General features: G+C 36.1%; 1 protein-coding gene across 3 annotated transcripts in view; it reads right to left on the bottom strand.

Moving 5' to 3' along the window:
- Window positions 1-17,044: 17,044 nt before the first annotated feature.
- The window catches only part of hivep2a (HIVEP zinc finger 2a), a 77,822-nt gene continuing 73,291 nt past the window's right edge, over window positions 17,045-21,575 (bottom strand). For all 3 annotated transcript variants that reach the window (XM_065256151.2, XM_065256150.2, XM_065256152.2), the window contains 2 exons: window positions 20,471-21,381; window positions 17,045-19,292 (listed from right to left, as the gene is read on the bottom strand). In XM_065256151.2, coding sequence (XP_065112223.2) covers window positions 18,549-19,292; window positions 20,471-21,381 — 1,655 coding nt within the window. In that variant the 3' untranslated portion in view covers window positions 17,045-18,548. The remainder of the gene's footprint in view (window positions 19,293-20,470; window positions 21,382-21,575) is intronic.

Consider the following 21,575-nt stretch of genomic DNA (forward strand, 5'->3'; position numbering starts at 1 on the left):
TATACCCATGCTACTTATGACTGGTTTTGTGGTCCAGGGTCACATATGTAATATAAATGTAAATTATCTCCCACATTTAGCTCTCATTTTAAAAGATAAAAACACATTAAAATAAAGAAAGCCCAAACAAATTCATTTCAGTTTAACTTCATTGAGGTTAAGGTGAGTGAGCCAAGTGGCCCATGTGGATTGTGTTTCGAGAAGACAGCAACTACGAATCAGTGGCCGACCGCATTTTTTGCCTCCAGGATTCCTGCAGTACATGCAGATCCTGTTACAAAGCAAACCACCACTACAGCTTCCGTTGGTTGGGGTTTAAAACTTGAATGAAAACCAGGTTTCTGGCTAATACACATGAGGAACAAACAGAGGAACAACATGGTATTACTATAGTACTGTTTCCATGGTAATACCATCATCATGTACTTTTTTCTTTATGAATGAATGAAATGAAATCAGATTATAAAGTAGCCCCTGATGCCCTGACAGCACAAGCTATGATTACAATAGGCCAGACAGTTATGCTTCTGTTATAATAAATGTCAATGAAGAGTAATACATTAAAGGTGGTTTCCCGGACAGGGCATCTAACATATCTCAGTGCCATTGTTTTGTCTTAAAGAGGGACACCAGTATTGTTTGTTGTAAGGTATGCTTGTAAAAACTACTTAAATGTCCTAGTATAATTGAGGCCTAGTCCTGGATTAATCTAAACCCTGTCCAGGAAACCACCCCATAGTGATGAATGGAGTTAAAGAAAAGCCTATTGGAATGTCTTGCTTAAAATGCCTCGCATACCGACTCCTGTACCACCCTACCCTAAATTATCATGAGAAAGATACAATCAGGAAATATTTTATTCATCCCTGGTATTAGGCTAGACATAAACCCTTAGGTAAGATCTATAAAACTTCCTAAAAATGTAATTTTGTGTCCTGTGTCCTGAAAACAGGGCCAATGTGGATCAACATGGTACAAGCGAGAAATTACATAATCACATAACCACAGCACATCTTACTCAATTGAATATAAGCAGTACTGTAGCAGCAGGTTTTTAGTTGTTATCCTTTACGATTTAATATGATTTAAACCAAAAACTACTGGAAAGAATCATATTCACATTCCAGCCATTTAGTAACAATATACTGTTATACATTGTGAAGCCCAAAAACCTGCACAGCGTTCAAAATAATCCGCGTTTGAAATATAAGAACGTATTATAATAACAAAAAGAGGTTTTGCAGCCTGTGTAACCATCTTTAATTAGTTGATTTAGGATTTGCAAGCATTACATACATGGTAAGTCCAAGAATGATCAGTTCTAAACATTTGTTTCATTGCTTGAATTAATGTTTATAGAGAAAACCTGCACTCGCTATGAACTCTCCAACGCTATTAAGTTCAAGCCTACCCACAGCGCAACAGCCTTGTTACAACACCTCCAGCTACAGTTCTGTGGTCTATAGAAGTGGTAGGAGATGGCCTACACATGGAGGGTTTCCACCATTACATGCTAAACCCGGACAGGATTAAACAGCATTTTACGCCGCATTTAACCCTAGAACCCTTTCATTTATTATGTGACTGCCAACTGCCTATTGTGATGGGCATTGTAATAAAGATTTATTCCTTTGACTTGATTTCAAATGGCAATGATTTTGAGTATGTTAACAAATGTCTAGCTTTAAAGCAACACTATGTAGTTTCCATGTAAAAATGACTTACAGCTCCCCCATGTGGTTGAAAAGCGCAACAGTGCCTGGTATCAGACACTCTTCTGCAGGCAGGGGGAGGGGCGGGGCTGTGTTTCCTACCCTCCACCGCCACTTTCAGAGTGTGCTTGTAGCAGCTAGGAGGCTGCTCAGGTTGCAGCAACAGTACAATTTGTCCAGTTAAAAGTTGTTCTATCACTAAAATAATTTTAGAGACATTATTTAAAGGTAAAAAAAACTACATAGTGTTGCTTTAATAGCATACGATAACAGCTGTTCCTTCAAAATCAATTTACATTACTCTAAAAAATGCTGGGTTATTTTTACCTCAGTGTTGGGTCAAAAAGGGACAAATCCAGTTTTTGTGTTAAATTAACCCATACATTTTTATATTTGACCCAACAATGGGTTAAATCAACCCAGCATAGGTTTTAGAGTGTATACACATATAAAAATTACAGTATACTGTAGATTTCACATTTATGTTAGTTACTGGCAAAAGTTTGTTCAAGGTTAAATAAACATGAAACATTTTCAGTCTTTATCTACAGTACTACAGTAAGTCACTGGCAACCATCTGCATAATTACAGCTATATTTTTACAGTGTACATCCCTTCGATTTACTGCAAAAATTTTACAATATTTAAAAAAATTTAATAAATGATGATAATATAGACAATAAAGTGCTATTTGAGAATCTAATTTAAAAGCAATGGCTTACATTATAGAAAAGCATCACGTGTAAACTATAAGTTCGAACAAAATATGTCAGCAGAAAGTCAGAAAAGTATAAAACAATCATTTATTTACCTTGTTGTTCCAACATCAAGACAACTCCACTTATGAAGAACGAGAGAAAAAAATCCATAATGCTCCTTTCCCAAAATGCACTTTAATTGGCAAGCCTATATCTACAGGATATCTGTCTAAAGGCTGGGTGAGAAGCTGTGTGTGGAAAGAGAGCAGACTGTGGAGGCTTTCAGAAACTCCTGCCACTTTCTAGACACCTCCAGCCTACCACATCCTCCTCCCCATGCCCATCTCACCCTGCCATGTTCTTCTTAATGCTAGGAGCAGGTGTTTTACAACATCAAATAGAGACAGAGATCGCAGACTGATCTGTAAGGATAGATACTTAAATTCTTATAGAAACCACAGAGAAAAGGGTTTCTCCATGATGTCTTTTTTCATCAGGGCATGCAACATAGAATTATGTGGATCAAAAACTCTTAATTTTTTTATTTAATTTATAATATAACCTTGATATATTAATATTGCTGTACGGTCATGTCAAATATGAGTGGAAATAGATTACAAGACTTTAGCCTGGATTTCAGAGACAAATAAATACGTAATACTAAGTAGACTAATATCAGATTAAATTAGACTTTGCAGTGAGCTTTCATGTACTGTAATGGGAATTTCTATACACTCATATCCTGAAACTATGTTTAAAGAACACAGTCAAAACTAACTGGGTAAGGAAACCCATCTCCTTCAAAGTGAAAACCCTAGACAGACCAGGTCTTTTTCCCAAACCAAGGGAAGCCCATTTTGGTAAACCTCGGTCTTAATTGAAACAATAAAAACCCAATTGAAACATCTCAGTATTCGCATCTGTGTGCCAGACCCTTGAGGGTTCCCTAACAGGTTAAACATCATACAGTTTTTGACCTTATGCTGTGGCAATTGCTACCAACTTAATCTCAAACATTGCAGAGCTATGCGCTACACAGAGATATGAACTGTATAGCGTTAAATTAGTTAAGAAGTTATTTAATCACAGTAGGGAAAAAACTGATACCACCACAGGGGCTATTTTTTCCCATCCCTAGTTTTATTTAGCTCACTTTTGACTTCTCATTAGTCCAGATTAGGCTTAGTTTTGCATTCAGAAGAGATAATTAAAGGCTGGGCACGACACAAAACAACATATTTGGTCACAGAGCCCCTGGCTACGGCAATTAGACTTGAGAGGTGAGATGCTGTGGAGGAAGGAGAACCTCAGAGCTCCAAACGTTTCCCTGCAGATGTGGAAAAAGTTTATTGAAGAGTTTGTTACACTGATTTGTGAACCATAGAAACCTTGCCAATGTTTCACAAGTTATAAGGGTAAAAGATACATACTGAAATAATTCTTTAATACCAAACTGTAGTGCTCCTGTACCTTTATTTATAGTAGTATGATGCTGGTAATGCCAAGACTGTGGGTTTGAGTACGCATACAGTACTAATAAAATGTGAACCTTGAATGCTAGCAGATTTCTTTGAATAAAAGTGTCTGTTCATGATCATAGCCCCCATAGAGTTTACTGCAATAAAAGTAGCAAACACTACCACAGCCATGCTTTATTTTTTGCTATTTTAGTTTCAATACATAATGGGGCGGTTTCTCAGACAGGGATTAGACGAGTCCTAGACTAAAATAAATTAAGAGGTATCCAAACTAAAAAATAACTTGCAATGACATATCTTAAAATACATCAGTGCCTTTGTTGTGCCACAAAATGCACACAAGTAATGTTTTTGATAAGGCATGTTTGTTAAAGGGGACATTTCACCAGACTTTTTTAAGATGTCAAATAAATGGTGTCCACAGAATTGGGTTAGTTTTAGCTCAAAATACCATATAGATAATTTATTATAACATGGTTAAATTGCCATTTTGTAGGATTGAGCAAAATGTGCCGTTTTGGGTGTATCCTTTAAAATGCAAATGAGCTGATCTCTGCACTAAATGGCAGTTCTGTGGTTGGATAGTGCAGATTAAGGGGCCTTCTGACATCACAACGGGAGCCAAATTTCAATTACCTATTTTTATGCTTGCAGAGAATGGTTTACCAAAACTAAGTTACTGGGTTGTTCTTTTTCAAATTTTATCAACCCATCCTCACCCCATGTCGTCAATATTTGACGACACTTGACCATTCGTCAATATGTGACGGGGAGGGTATACCTTTCGCGTCATTTTTTGACGAACTGGGGACTTCAATACTATTACGTCCGTTGCATTCTCTTTCCTATTTTCTTACCATTTTCGCGTCGGTTTAGGGTTAGATTTACATAATGACATCCCTACCCAAACCTAACTCTAACCCCAACGCCAGGTGACAACTGTTTCTAACCCCAACGCCAGGTGACAACTGTTTAATTTTGCGTACACTGTTTAATTTCGCGTACACTGTTTAATTTTGCGTAATCTAACCCTAAACCGACGCGAAAATGGTAAGAAAATAGGAAAGAGAATGCAACGGACGTAATAGTATTGAAGTCCCCAGTTCGTCAAAAAATGACGCGAAAGGTATACCCTCCCCGTCACATATTGACGAATGGTCAAGTGTCGTCAAATATTGACGACATGGGGTGAGGATGTGTTGATTTTATAGGTTGATAGAAGCACTGGGTACCCAATTATGGCACTTGGAAAAAGTCAGATTTTCATTGAATGTCCCCTTTAAAACTAGTTATATTTCATAATTAAACTATCGCCTAGTCCTGGCTTAACCTCAGATTAATGCTGCATGCATATAACAGCAGTGTATATCAGTTTGTTTAAGAAATGCTGTGTTTTTCTTTTTGTGTTTTGTTTAATGTTATAAGAAAGCTTGTGATTTACTTACAGGCTAGTATTCATACATGCAGACAGATTAACTTGAAGCCTGATGCCTCAAGTACACAGCAGTCACCTCTGACATAAATTTCCTCTGCAGACTTTCAACAAAGTGGAAAGTTCCTTGAATTGTGCATTTATATTGTGTCCTGAATGAAAAAGACAATGCCAAAACGTATCCGTCTCAACAGTATTCCCCTAAAAAAGGCTAAGAATTCTATTTGCCTTATACAAAGCACAAACAGGTGCATTTTCGACACACTCCCTTGGACTCTCACTGACCCTCAGCGGCACATCCTTCTTACGGTAAACCTTCTGAGGAAAAGAAGTTTAACTAGACATATTTCTCAACCAATCAGAATAAAGCATCCAACAGCCCCTTGGTATAACAAAGGAAGAAGTGATGGGGTTTCACAGATTTTTTTGGAAATCAGTGATTATTTAGCCTCAAAAATGAAATTATGTCATCATTTACTCAAGCTGTTACAAACCTATAAATGCTTTAACACTACTCACTGCAAACGTGTATATTTAGTTATTTGTCAAAGTGTAATGAATTGTATATCTTAAAACAATGCATACATTAAGTAGCATTTGGTGTGTTGTGTTGGTGATATTTATTTTTTACTTATTTGCACAATAAAAATGAAATCGACCTCGTTGGATTGATAAGGGTTGACAGATAAAGAGCGCTATAACGCCCCCTAGTGCTCAAATCTAAAAGTTTAAATTAAATTAAGCTTAAAACTTGTAGTGGAAGGCAGCACGCGTTGTTAAAGTTATATTACAGCAGCTTTCCCTAAACAAAAGCAGTTTCTTACCCGTAAAGCACATACATCTTCTCTAAAATGTATATTTTTTTATTTATGTGTTAGACAAAAATTGATTATTCACAAAAACGGTGTGAGATTTACTTAAAGGTAGCACTTCTTCTCAGTCAGGTGCACGTGCATCGCCTCAGAAAACCATCCGGAAACCTCGGCTGAATAAACGGATGTATAGTTGTCAAGGTGAGAACATGATTCAATGTTATATTTAAGTGCCATCATGTTATCGCTACTAGTTTTCATGATACGTGTTTATTTCTTCATGAGAGAGTTCCCAACATGCCGCCATATTTGAACTTACCGTAGTTAATTAACGATATAACTGATAGTGATGGAAAAACATGGATACGTAGGCTATCGGTCGCTAAATAAGCTCAAAATATCAATTGTTTTCTCTCACAAACTACAGAAGACATATTAAAAGCCCACTAGATTCATTTCGAGTACTTTAATAATGGATGGATGTGCTTTTTGGAGATTTTCCAAGCTGAGCCCCATGTAAGATTCTCGTGAATTCTAGGTGACTCGTGTAAGTTTAGTGACTCACATTTATGCATACACCAGATGCTTTTATCCAAAGCAACTTATTACAGTTGACTACATTACAAGCCTATACATTTTTGATCAGTATGTACCCTGGGTTGAACCCATGACCTTTTGTGTTTCTATAGCAATGCACTGAGCTATACAGAAGCACAGCTTTTTTATCTTTGCCACTTTACTGGGCAAGTTGGCGTGTTTAGGCTAACCACATTTCTTGCTTTTTAGCATCTTAAATTATTAAAATGTGATAAGGTTCCTCTATAATTTGATTTATAATACTATTATGGCTATAGTGAGATATTACAAATCTAAAAAGCATAATTTTACTACTTTTGTTTGTGCCCTCAAAAGCAAAAAAATCATTTTCTTTAAGAAAGCTAGCAAAATATGGGCAATAATGCTTATGTATAGTAAAATGAAAACAGCACATGCGTCCCTTTGGCACTAATGTGACTATATAGTTTATGGTGACTTGTTTGTCATTTGTGGAGGTACATCAGAATTTGAAGATACTAATATATCCAAGAACCACTTATAGAGCATGCGAATTAGATAAGACAACAACGAATGAAAGGTTAAGCAAAAGATAATGAAATGTTATTTTGGTGTTGAATCTAGTAATTATGCCACCAGAAAAACACATGTTGGTCAACCGTAACTTAAAGTAGCAAAAAGATTTTGAGGCTATATTTGGGTAATTGGACTCAAGGAAGGTCTTTAAGAATTTAGGCAATTTCTTTGAGCTAAAATTTGACAGAGCAGTTGCAATTGCATTTTTTTTCAGTGACTTACACTCCTAAAAATAAAGGTGCTGCATGATGCCATATGGTAAAAGGTCCATTTTTGTATGTGTGGTTCCATAAAAAAATGATTTTTTTTAAAGTATATAGTGAATAATATAAAACCATAAGAAGAATGTACCTCTGTTTTTCATGAGACCACTTTAAAACATACATACATTGAAGAAAAAAGTTTTTACATAAAAAAGAGATTTAAAAGGACACACTTTAAACATTTAGCAAGTATTAAATGACATTTTAGAATATATAATTAGACCATCAATGTACTGTAAGATGACGACAAAGCATTCTAATTATATCAGACTTTCAGAGGGTGCTTAGTCCTGCAGTGCTCACCTAAACAAAATGCGTCATCTCTCAGTGAGAAAAGTACTTAGTGTCTGCCATAGCTTGCTGGGTATGCCTTGGCTGAATGTAGTCCACTTAAAAACAGTGAAGAACAGATTTTTTACCATATGCCAGTGAGGTCTTGCTGGGCTTCCATCACCCCTACTATTCTGCTGCCTGTCCTCCTTCCTCCACTGTACTTTACATATCTCTATTTTCCCTTACAAGTGTGGAATCGTATGTCCCCTGTATGAACGATACAATCAGAGTTGAACTTCCTAAAGGAGATTAATCACAGCTAAACATCCTCTCCTGGCCCCTGCCCTGCCAAAACATGACGCCGTTGGGGCCATTGACTGAGCGAGTACGCGTTTTGCATTAATGAAAGCGGCGTGGTTTCCCTGGCCTTGTTTAATAAATGGAAAGTAACTTCTGTGTATGTACCTGCACACCCGAAACCTTTCCACAGCCTACCAAGGCGAAATTGATGTTGGTTTTCCCCAAGCGGTTCCAAATACATCACTATACAGGTGGCAGCTGCATTCTCAGTTTAAACACACCTGACGTGAATACTGTCATTCTTCCAGATCGTGTTTTTCTTTTTTGTAATGTGAGGAAAAAAAACACCACCAGGGTCAGTTGACTGAATGGTTTATCTCTGTTAATCTGAAGTAGAGATGCACCGAATATTCGGCCACCGAAAACTTTCGGCCGAAAATTGCCCAAAAGAGCTTTTTCGGCCAAAAGACTTTTATCACCGAAAACAATACTGCCGAAATGTTGTGATGACACAAACAGAAACCGCGACCTACACGTGCTTGTTTGAAGCAACATGTCTGCGGTGTGGACGTTTTTAACTGCAAAAAGGTGCGTAAGTGAGCAGCTTTCTGTACGCACCGAGGCACATGCGGTTGAATGTGTTTGGTCCAGATGTGATCATCACTATGCCCTTCAAAGATCAGAACTCTTGATGTGTAAACTTCAGAGAGAGTTGCGCTAATGTCTCGTACTTTAGGCCATTAACATACATTTGGCGAATAAAGCAATGAAAAACAACGTAACGTTTTTATTTGGAGCGACTGTTGATGCTGCGCTGTTTTGAATTTGCCATCTGTCTCTGTGTGCACTTGCGTTTAAGTGCACTCAGTAGTGCATACACGGAGAGACGGATTTCAAAAAGCAAGCGAACATAAAATCTTTCTGTTATTGACAGGGCACATACAAACTAAATGATCTCCACTGTATTTTTTCCTAAAAACATTTGTCTTAAGTGTATGTATAGATTACAGTCAGAAGAAACCAGTCTGTGCTTATTTGGTCTTAAAGAGACAGTAACCTCAATTAACCTTATTAAGTCTGTGTCATTAATGTAAATCAAACAACCCAAGACAAAGAGAAAATCATATCTGTAGCTCTAAAAATAATAATATATTTAATTTATACAATAAAGACAGTGTTATGATTCATTTAATTTTAGGGATGCACCGAATATTCGGCCACCGAAAATTTTCGGCCGAAAATGGCCCAAAAGAGCCGAAAGACTTTTATCGCCGAAATGTTGTGATGACGCAAACAGAAACTGCGACCTGCACGTGCTTGTCTGAAGCAACATGTATGCGGCGTGGATGTATTTAACCGCAAAAAGGCGCTAAAGTACGCACAGAGGCACATGCGGTTGTGTCCGGTCCAGACGTGATCATCACAGTACAGAGTACGCCCTTCAAAGATCAGAACTCTTGATGTGTAAACTTTAGAGAGAGTCGCGCAAATGTGTCTCATACTGTATAGTCCATTAACATACATGTGCCGAATAAAGCAATGAAAAACAAAATTTTTATGCTGCGTTGTTTGGGATTCGCCTTCGTTCTCTGTGTGCGCGCGCGTTTAAGTGCCCTCAATAGTGCACACACGAGTGAGACGCAAACAAGCGAACGTAAAATCTTTCTGTTATTGACAGGGCACATATAAACAAAATTATCTCCAAAGTATTCTTTTTCTAGTAAAAATATTTGTTTATGTCTTAAGTGTATGTATAGATTACAGTCATAAACCAGTCTCTGCTTATTTAAAGAGACAATAACCTCAATTAACCTACTTAAGTCTAACAAAGAGACAAATAGCTCTAAAAATAATAATATATTTAATTTATACAATAAAGACAGTGTTATGACTCATTTAATTCGATTTCTGTACCTAATGCTAATGTTAGCCCTTATTAATGTGCAGCTTTGTTCTTTTTTATAAATGTTTGTAATTTCTTTATTTGTTATTAGATTTTCCCCACCCCCTTTTTGCTGATCTGAAAAATTATCTGATCTGTGCCTCAAAAACTGTAATGTGATCTGAACCGTGAGTTTTGTGATCTGACACACACCCCTAGTAAAGTTAGTACACAGTGATAGCCATAAATGCATTTGTACTAATAATTGGCATAATAATTTATTTTGGTGTTTCGGTTTCGGTTTTTCGGCCTTGGTTTCCTCATTTTCGGTTTCGGCCAAGAATTTTCATTTCGGTGCATCCCTATTTAATTTGATTTCTGTTCTTAATGCTAATTTCAGACCTTAGTTAATGTGCAACTTTGTTATTTCTTAAAAATGTTTGCAATTTCTTTTTTTTGTTATTAGATTTTTCCCACTCCTTTTTTGCTGATCTGAAAAATCATCCGATCCGTGCCTCAAAAACTGTAATGTGATCCGACCCATGAGTTTTGTGATTCGTCAAACCCCTAGTAAAGTTAATACACAGTGATGGCCATAAATGCAATGGTACTAATAATTTGCATAATAATTTCTTTCAGTGTTTCGGTTTTCGGTCTTGGTTTTCTCTTTTTCGGTTTCGGCCAAGAACTTTCATTTCGGTGCATCCCTAATCTGAAGGTGTGCTCCTAAATGTGTGAGATTTTTTTGGTAGATAAAATGTTATTGTGCTAACATGTTAGCTTATTTCATTATAAATCAAAAATCTGAGATTTTTCTGAATAGAAAAATTGAGATTCATGACTTGAACTGAATATTGTAGAAAAGCAGCCAATAAGAGTTCAGCATAGGTGGGTTCTTCTGCGATACTGTTTTAGAAAGCATTTTAAGGTGAAACCCTGGCATTTGTACAAATTCTAGGCAAAGAGTGTCTACTTTAAATATGCTAAAATATTCGATTAGTTTACTATTATTCCAAAATGTGTACAAAAATAAATAAAGAAAAATAAGTGAGTTCCTAAACTTTTTAATGGTTGTGTACACTCTTAGCTATTAAGGTACAACTGCTACAACTGGGACGGTAGTACAGTAGTACCCTTTCAAAAAGTTAACTTTTGTACTTAAAGAGTACATATTAGTTCCAAATGTATACATATCTGTACCTAAATGGTGGACAAATGGAAATGGAAAAACAAAAGAAAATACAAAACACACAGTTCTTGCACACCATCATCACATTGTTATAGTTACTGCATATGGTTTTTATTGATTTTAATTCGCTTTGACTGACATATACAGCTAGTACATCGATTCATGTGAGGAAATTTAATTTGTCCGGTGTGTTGCCAGGGTTAATATGCTGACTATCCAGATGTAGTAAAAATTTAGTAACTTGTAAGTCATGCTTTTTAAATGACATGACACATGATATATATCAGCACAGTTTGATACGTATTTTAAGCACAGCAGGAACGTCTCTAAGCACTTTAGTGGAAAGAGGGCAAAATATATTGCCTGTAAATTGATTTTGGAAAGTTGTACCAAAGCCATTCAGCGTAAGGGAGAGCTGGAGGGAAAATACTATAAACAGTACTATAAGTCTGACTTTCAGATCGTCGCTGTCTTCTTTACATCTGCTTCCTATTATGACTCAGAAGTTCCATGCAAGCCATATGTGTCTGTCCCTCTCAATAAACAGAGGACCAGCCGGTAAAGGCCTGTAAAACGACTCACATCACCTAATGGATATTCACTTTAGGGTTATGTCCTATCAGGGTAGCATTAACAGCCACTGATGTGAAGCTAAAAAAAATTAACATATGATAGTTGAACAACAATGCATCCATACTTAATCACTGTGGTGTGGTCTCTTTCCTACACTGTAAGAAAAATGGTTAAAATGTGTATGTACCCAAGCTAACACTGGGGTTGTACTCTTTAAAAATTTCCTGATATGTCTACCCAGTCTCATGTAGATGTGTATAAATGTGAAAAGTCGTGCAATACATATGCCAAATTCCAATATGCCAGTCCTTCCTGTTCACTTAAAACGGCAGTTTTTTGTCGTTTTATGTATTGGTTTCCCAATTGTTTTCTGTTTTTTAAACCATTTTCGCTTGGGTTAGATTTGAGATTTGTTTTAGGATGTTATTTAAAATATAGGTTTCTCCATGTTTTGGTCTATTTTAATTCTATGGTCGCTTGGTGTTGGGGTTTAGGGTTTGGATGTCATTATATGTAACAAAAAGTTGTTGTAACCCCAAACCCTAGCGACAATGGTAAAAAAAAAATAGAAAAAAATTGAGAAACCAATACATAAAATGACAAAAAAAGATGCACCGTTTTAAATGAACGGGAAGGACTAGCGTATCATATGCACGTCAAATTTGAATTTGGTGTATGTATTGCACAAGTTTTCACACTTCGTGCTATTTATACACATCTCCATGATACTGGGTTGTGATATGTACAGATACACTGTCAAAAAAATAAAGGTACAAACTACTTTTTCTTTTCCTTCCCAACATGTCAATGTGTTGTATAGTTTTGTACCTTTTTGTAAAAGATTTTCAGACAGTGTATATAGGGACAGATATGTATGGGTCAGTGACAAAAACGGTTTGGCAAGATGAGAAATTCAATAAAAAAAAACACTAGTTTTAAAAGCATGCATCAGGTTTATTTCAATGCACATAGTGTATTTATGTTATTTTTTTGCAATAAAAAATTACATTTTCACCATTTTCATGAAAGTTAGGACTGAATAGACCTGAAAATGTCAAATGGTGTAACTGCCAATTGTGCCAAAGAATGATAAATATTAAATATTTTATCCGCCTTGATGTCATGTAAGCGTAATCATCAAAAAATATATATATTTAAAATATAATTTGATTAATTATTTCTAAATGTAAATTTTAATGTGTTTTTGTAATATTTGTCCTGACATATGCTGAAAACAGTTCTGTTTTCTAAATAATCTTTGACAAATGTTGTAAAAATGTATGTAGAAAAAAATCATATTACACTTAACTAGATGATATTTTATTCCACTTTTTTATGAATATATTTATATTTTAATAAAAAAAATACTAGTTACACCAATTGACATAGACCAGTTACACCACATTGACATTTTTGCAATTATCCCCCAAATATTCTTTTACAATGAAATAAAACCAGAAATGTTTGACTTGGTCCTCAAAAAAGAAAATGTATACGAGTAATCTGCAAATTTATTTTGAAATTTTAACACTTTTACATTTTATTTATCCATACAGACAAAATAATTAACGTCACATTATTGACATTGTATACATTTGGTACCAATATGTACCTCTGCGATTCTAATATGTACATTTAAGGTAAGCTCTCTTCGGTACCAGTATGTACCTCTGATGTACTTTTATGAACTTTTTAGGTGCAAAGCGGTACTTTATAGGCCGTTTCATCGGGCGCACGTGCGGTGACGCGATAAGCGTCTGATCCGAACTTTACTTCCGGTTTCTGTTTGTTTAATGGTCTGACTAGTTGCTGAAACTGAACTCTTAAACAAATACCTCGTCGAAAATAACAAATTTTTGGGTTCCTGTGTAATCTTTATTTTGCTTTATTTTGTTGTTTATTTTGCTTGTTATATAAATAAAATACTTTAAAAGGACTTTTATTTATTCTAAGCTGAGTTTACCGGAAGTTACTTGATGACCACGAAAGCCACGTGTTTATGTTGTTACTGCTGAAACTGTCTATAAAGGGTACAAATTTATAGTTTATATGCAGTATGATGCTCAGATCAGTCTGTTATTGTGACTTTCATAAAATGCTGTTTAGTTCCTGGTACTACGTTTCAGATATAAAACTGTTACATAAACATTGAAAAAAAATTACACTTCGCATTTAAATTTGAGAAGAAAGCCATCTCTTTACTGTATTGCATCAGGTAAACACAGTTATATCATGAACCAACAGATGGCAGTATGTCTTAAAGAAAGACCAAAGTGTGAACTCGTACTGTAGATATAGTTTGTGTGGCATACTGTACTGCAAATGTGGTGTGTTTGAAATAGCATCAAAAAATGTTCCTATTAAGCACTAGCACTAGGCACACAAGGCTTTTCTGTCAAAAATGACAAGACATCCGGTCACCTCCAGCAGGACCTCCAGGCAATGTTATGGCCATGAATAAAGCAGTGTAGGATCGTGTAAGAACATGGGCTACACATGGAAAATGTGGGCTTGGTTTTCTTCATTTCTTGGCAAGAGATTTGCTCATAGGAAAAATTCGAACTGTTCCAAACATATGTTCCCATGGACTTTCAGTTAGATCCGCAGCAAATGTGCAGACCTAACATACTAATTAGAAATTATTTTTCCCACATTTAGGCTGTACAAATAAGACTTTTTAAATATAAAACAGCCAATGCAAATATAAGTCAGTCTGGCTAAATATATCACACACATTTATTGTGAGCTTGTGTGTCCCACTTTATTCTGATCAACAAGGCTCCTTTTTCTAAAGCTGGTTTTTATACTGTAGGTGGTATTTTAAAATAAAGTTATGCACATTTAAATGACAGTTATCGAGTTTCTGCTTGCCCCCTAAAATGATTCAGTTGCATAAGACAATATTGCACAATCATTGCCTATATAGAGGATGGCGTAGGAAGTGGTACGTTACGTACAGTTCAACAGAGAGGTGACTGTCACATTTACCTTGTCAGTTAGAAAGTTAAAACAATGTAATGATGACCTCTATGGGAATTATCAACTGGAAAAGACTTTGCCAATGAATAGTATTACTAGTATTTTCTTCAATTGGGGTGGCAAGCGGTGTCACTCTACTTTAAAACAGTTAAAATAAACTTTAAATATCAATAAATTATAAAATGTTTCCATGTTTGTATTCTGTAGGATAGACACAATTTGTGCACTATTAACAATAAAATGTTTTGTTTTAAAATAGATATTTATTGAGTTGATTGCATTTGTAATAAAATATACATGTCGCCACCATACCTTAGACCGGTATCATGGATTGTAATTGCAACAATATAAAAAAATTTATACAAATGAATTGGTTATTTTGTGAATATAGATTTAACATGTACAATTTTATTTAAATTGTTTTAAAATATATATATTTTGTAATATTTCAAAAAAAAGTAGTGTACCCCAAATTGATGTCTGTGGTGTTACAACAATGGATGTCGCCACTAAGAAAAGGGGGAAATCTATTTGGACTACTTCCTGTGTGTTAAGGTCATTGCATGTGCTGGTTGATCTCAGGGATGCATGGTAAGTGCATTATTTCTTATTATTATTTTTTTAATTTCATGTGTCGCACTTTATAAGTGTCTGTGGTGTTATGTTTATAACTTGTGGATTTTAAATATTTTAATCAAATTTTGATAAATGCTAATTAATATTTCCTAAATGTTCCCTGATCTTGAAATCATCATAATGGCAGCCTCAATTTTAGAAAAGACTGGATTTAGGCTAATTTGTCTATGGTGTTACTGTCTTACTTCAAATATTGGTAACACCACAGACATGAGGGGATGGTTTCACCAGTGTTTTTTAAATTTTTAAAAAATTATTGAAAATTAAACATGTTATTAAGCTTCAATTTAAATGCATATCAACACATTTTATTTAAAGAAAAGTAACAAGTATTTTTACAATTACTGCCTCTCATTTGCCACCCCAACTGAAGAATGACCCGTATAGTATGTAATACACAGGTTCATTCCTAATAAGACTTGTTCCACATAATCAGATGTGTGATGTGGTACATGGTCAGATGCTGACAGGTGTCTGTCTTGCTGACAAACCTTTTACTATAGTCAGACCTGGGAAAATTCATGACAGATCATTTAGATGTGAATGCACACTTAGTATAGTGTATATTTTAGTGTAAGATTTTGTGCACTCTTAGGAAATAAAGGAGCAAAAGTTGTCACTGGGACAATACCTTTTAAGAAGGTCCTAATATGTACTATTTTGGTGCAGATATGTACTTTTGAGGTACCATTTACACCAATGTGTACAAAGGGTACCACCCCATTGATAATTTGTACCTTGTGGAAGTTGTGCATGTCATCCAGGTTAAAACACTGCACTAAAATACACAAATTTTGTACTTGATATACAAAAATAATAATAAAAAGTTTTTATAAACATAAGAACATCTAAGTGTACTCAAATATTTTGAGACACAATTTATTTCAATACACTACAAATCTGTTTAAGTATTACTGGTATTTAGTATACTTTGTTCAAGGTACTGCTGAAGTAAAACTATACTTTTAATTAGTGTATTTGTAAAAAAAAAATCTAGAATCTAGAACTATAAAATAGCAGCCTCAATAGTGCTTTGCATACTTTAGTTTTATTCTGCACAGATAAAGACTTGTTGTAAATTCAAAAAATTTTTTAGTACATTCAAGTATACTTGGGCAAATACAGCAAAAGTTGTGGCAGAAGTTGGGTGTAAAGCAATATCATATAAAGGTTTAAGAGATAGATAAAGCTTTGCTATTTTTAAATCAAGCATCTCCTTAAGTTCATGTTCTTAAAAAACACCTTTTATGCACGATAATGATTATAATTGATTATAGTTCACATTTCAAAAACTGTTAAGATTGGTGGGTTGATCTGACTAGTAATGAACAAAAAAACCTTCTTCTGTCAACAACATTAAAGTTTAGGTGCTGTAGCAACTAAAATTAGAAATGGAGCACATCTTTGTGTACTGCAATCGTAAATCACATCTGATAGTATCCGATACCTGTCAAAATCTGTGTCCTCTTTACCACTACACAGACATTTAAATCAAAAGACTATTTGAGGATTTGACCGTGCAAAAGAGAAGCATTAAAACCACACAAAAGTTACCATAGTTGTATTTATTTGAAAACAGCAATCTGTATTTTTACCTGTGCTGTGATTCATTCTCAAACCCGAGATTGTACATATTATTGTTTTCCACTGAACATCACAAAGTAATTTTTTATTTTTAATTAATTGTCTTTTATTCCTTTTTTTGTTTGTTTGTTTGTTTTAATACAATGATTTGTGCTTTTGATACCTTAGGTTTTAAAGACAAGTTAATACAGTTAAGTGAATAGTTGGGACTACTGACAAAAATGTCAAAGGAGTAAATTACATAGATCATATACACACAATACAAAATACAGATATACACACAAGAGTGCACTGGCTTCGTACTCCAGTTCAGTTAGGTTGCTTCGATTCAAAACAGAAAAAAACATCTGTATATCCAATCCCAGTTCTAAAAGTGATATAATTTGGGATTTTTTTGCGAAGGTTTAGAAAACATAAGGTGCATTTTAGGAGTTCTCAGTATTGGAGTTTTTGCATGTACAATTAAAAAAAAACAACAACAAAGTGTTCATGGACTGATGACGTGGCCCGTGACAAACTCCTTCAATTTATGAATATGTATGGCTGTGAGCGTACAGAACCGTAGGCATCCAATATTTACATCTGTTGGAATGTTCCCCATATTAATCACCAAGTCAAGTACTTCAAGCAACAATTCACAGAAGATCAAAATACCTTTAACATCTACCTCAGTAAGCTCTGGAGGAAATGCAGAAGTGCGAAAGTTGATTCGTTTAATGCTTAACAGTATTACATTTAAAATGTGAACAATGAAAAAAACTAGTGTAGCCTACCAGCCAGCCGATATGATAGAGAAGGGTACAAGCACTTAGAACCAACTACCATACTGTATGAAGGTGTCTATCCAAACCATATGTGCAGATATATATACTCGTTTATCTATATACTCAATATATATATAGATATATATATTAAATTACATAGAATTCTAGGTAAAGCGAATTTACTGAGAAGTATATGCACACATACTTCTAATATATAAAGCCATATAACATGTACATAATTTTTGCTCTAATTATGCAATAGCAAAACCCATGCTTTACATAGAAAAGGCATCCACGACATTAAGAAAAAAATGTACAATTTATGAAACATGATACAATAAATAGTATTATAGAATTGCTGCTGTACACAAAAGCCATTTAATCTCACTCATATAAAAATATGTTTTAGTGCAACCTTACATGTATTGATACTTCACATCGTTCAGACTCGAGTGTCCCGAAAAAGACGGTAAATTGCATTTATTACAAAGCCGATACACAAAACTCGATATATTTACATATCCTCCCGTTTAATGCTTATAAGAATATAAGCAAAAAGTAAAGAAAAGGCACACATCTGTACATTTAAAAGTACCAGACAAAGTCCATAAGCGATTTTGGTCAGGCTCATATATAAGTTAACATATATGTATATTCTTTAAAACTTTAAATAAGAAAGTTATTATAGTTGAGATAGCAAACCATGTTATAAAAGGCATGCTATACATGTACATTAAAACCACTTTAAATCAGTTTACTTGATTTTGTGTGTGTATGTGTGTGTGTGTACATGTGTAAATATAAAACGTGCGAGCGTAATTTACTACCCTCTTTGACCTTGTTCACCTGTTATTTATAGCATCTTTTATATCTTTGCCTTTCTTTATGGTCACTGGCCTATCTCCATGGCCCTGTTGGCCAGACGCTCTTTCCCTCTCTCGTTCTGCCACCTCAGTATTGTAGAGAGTGGAATGGCCTGCCGTGGGATTCTTTGATGTTGTGGACATACTGTTTTCGGGTCTGGAGTGTACAGGGTGACTTATCTCCGAACTGCAAAAGTGCTGCGCTCTTGCCGGTGGACTGTCTTGCTGAGCCACAGGTGAATAAGGATGGAAAGGATCGATGGGAACTGATAATTTTTCAGGAGTTTCCTCGGAGGCGATGCACAGGGAGGCAATCGCCTTAGTGCACGTTTGAATGCACTCTTCTTGCTTGCTTTCCTTATCAGAAGTGTCTGTGCTGTCCTCTCTTGACTTTTGTAAGGAAGGCGATGGAGCCTTTGGGGACACAGACTTTTCAGGGGGTTGGGGTGAGTCGGATGGGCATCTGCTGCTGGCCCCTCTGCCTTGGGGAAGGTGGAAGGACACCTCACTGGTGCCGGATTCTTCCGATGTGCTCTTCTGGAGGGGAAAGCGGGTCGGGTGGGCGTGGCCTGTCATGGAAGTGGGCACAGAATGGACCATCTGGATGCCACCAATGGGTATCATGGAGAACGGTGTGCGGATTTGATGCTGGGAGTGTAGGGGAAGGTGACTAAATAATCCTTGGTTGATGCTGGGGGCGTCTGTGTTGCAATCCCTCTGGTCCTAAAAGTTGAAAGACATAATTCGGTTACATTGCTAAAATATATCATATTTTGTAGAAAATATTAGTACTGTAGCTGCTTTTTAACTTTTAGTCACTGATACTTTTAACACTTTAACGCTAAATTATTTATTATTGTAGTGATTTGACCTGGAGCTCTTTGGAAAGTTTGCAAGAACACAAGGAACAAAAACATCAGTTACCACTGAAAAGGGCCAAGCTTACATAATAGACATTGCTCATTTATCTTATTATTCCCCTAGCTCTATGGTAACAAGCCAAGTAGGGCTGAAATTAATAACTATACTGCATAAGCACAATGGATACTGCATTTTCTCCAAGAGGTTCATAATCAACTAATTTATTTTTACTATTAGAACTGTTAACTGACTATCATTGTCATTTACATTTAGCAGACATTCATAAAATGTCTTGCAATTTTATACTCGAGTTTTGGGTACTTTAGAAATCCAATGCATGTTGGCACAGATACTGTAGCCCGGTGGTGAGCGCTAACATACAGTGTAGTGACCCAAGTTCGATTCTGGTCTCTAAGTTCAATCCTGCTCCCCCATCTCAACCCAATTCTTTTCTGTTAATTCTCCACTATACTGAACCAAAATGGCCCTAAAATATAACTAAAAAAAGAAATCCAATGTATGCTGGATTCTTCTTGCTTCGCTAGCCTTTAATTGTTCTTTTCTTCACTGTGAATAGCTTTAACTTTTTATACCTGTGGTTAATTCTCACCAAGCTTCACATGCAACTACAGTACGGTCTGTGACATTTTGTGTAACTGGGATTGATTGGATGTATGGTTGCCTAGCAACTGGGGGTTAAATTTGCAATATTCAAAACGTCAAGCCAGCAACTCTGTTTGAGCTATTAACCTACAATTTCACAATACAATACCTCTTCTCTTGGATAACAATTGTGGTTCAAGAAGCAATATGTTCCACAAATAAGTTTAAGAGTATTTTATATTGAAGGATAAACTTTTAAATAGAGTTGTTGTGGTTTTGTAGATCTAAAACTTAAAATGAACAACTAAAAAAACTAATTAAAATCAGCCCTTTAAGAAAGCAATTTAGCTTGAAATGAGTAAAGATTACCTTATCCCATTACAGTTCTTATCTACAGTCTTAAAAAGACTGAAGAGAATTAAAAGAAAATGACTTACATTCGCCATCTCTGGATGGCTCTTGGTCTTTTGGCTTAATGATAACAGCTCTGCATGTGGACTGGGGCTGGTTGCCCATGGACCAGTCTGATAATGAAGACTCCTCCTGGGGGACACAGGTCTAAACATGCCCCTGTGTCGGCTTCTGGGAGATAGTCTGCCTGAGAGATCCCTTCCTGGGGATGTTGGCCGTCCTGACTGGGAGATAGGGGAGAGATGCCCTCTAGGAGAAAGGTCCCTCCTTGGTGACAGATCCCTTCTATATGGATCCCGCTTGGGAGAGATGTGCCTAAGTGGAGACGCTTCTCGCCTTGGTGACAAATGGCCACGTGGGGAGAGGTCCCTTCGTGGGGACAGGTACCTCCTGGAGGAAGGTGAACTTTCTCGGAGGGGGGAGGAATCGCAACCTGGTGAAGACATACGGGATGGGGAAAAGTCAAAGGAGGATGAGCTGTGTTCTGGAGAGAGAGCAAAGTCTTCATCCATGGAACTTGGGACATCCAGTCGGTTTTTGTGATCTTCACCCAGAGCCCCTCGAAGGAGTTTCTGGTATTCTGCCATTTGGGCATCCCCTGCTTTCTCACTGGGTGCCATAAGTTGGGTGATCTGAATACTGGGCAGACTAGTGAAATAAGTGAAAAGAGGCTGCTTAGAGGCTGAACCTAGAAGCTCTGGGTTGGATTCATGTGACGCAGCCACTGCAGTGATGGAGAGTGAGGGAATGGCACATGGCTGTGGGCTCGTGCTTCGAGAGCGTGTCTTCGGTGTTGAATCGCCATCATATTCATCGTCATCATCCTCATCTTCATCAACTTCATCACCGTCTTCTTCAGCTCCATCTGAGTCATCAGCATCGGAGAACTGGTGTTCTGCCACCTTCTCAGATGTTCTTTGGACTTCCTCTGCGGTATCTGGGAAAAACAAGAACAACAGCAAATTAAAATGCAAATTCTCAATTGACCTTTCAGATACTGTCTAAGATGTCAAAATGGGTAAATTTCAGTTAATTCAGAAGGGTTATAGGGTTTCTTTGTCCCTCTCTAAACACAGATGTGATTGGAATGAGAATCTTTATTGTGGGATCGTAATTTGTTTATTTAATTTA

Source organism: Paramisgurnus dabryanus, chromosome 12 (assembly GCF_030506205.2).
Source record: "Paramisgurnus dabryanus chromosome 12, PD_genome_1.1, whole genome shotgun sequence".
Classification (NCBI taxonomy): domain Eukaryota; kingdom Metazoa; phylum Chordata; class Actinopteri; order Cypriniformes; family Cobitidae; genus Paramisgurnus; species Paramisgurnus dabryanus.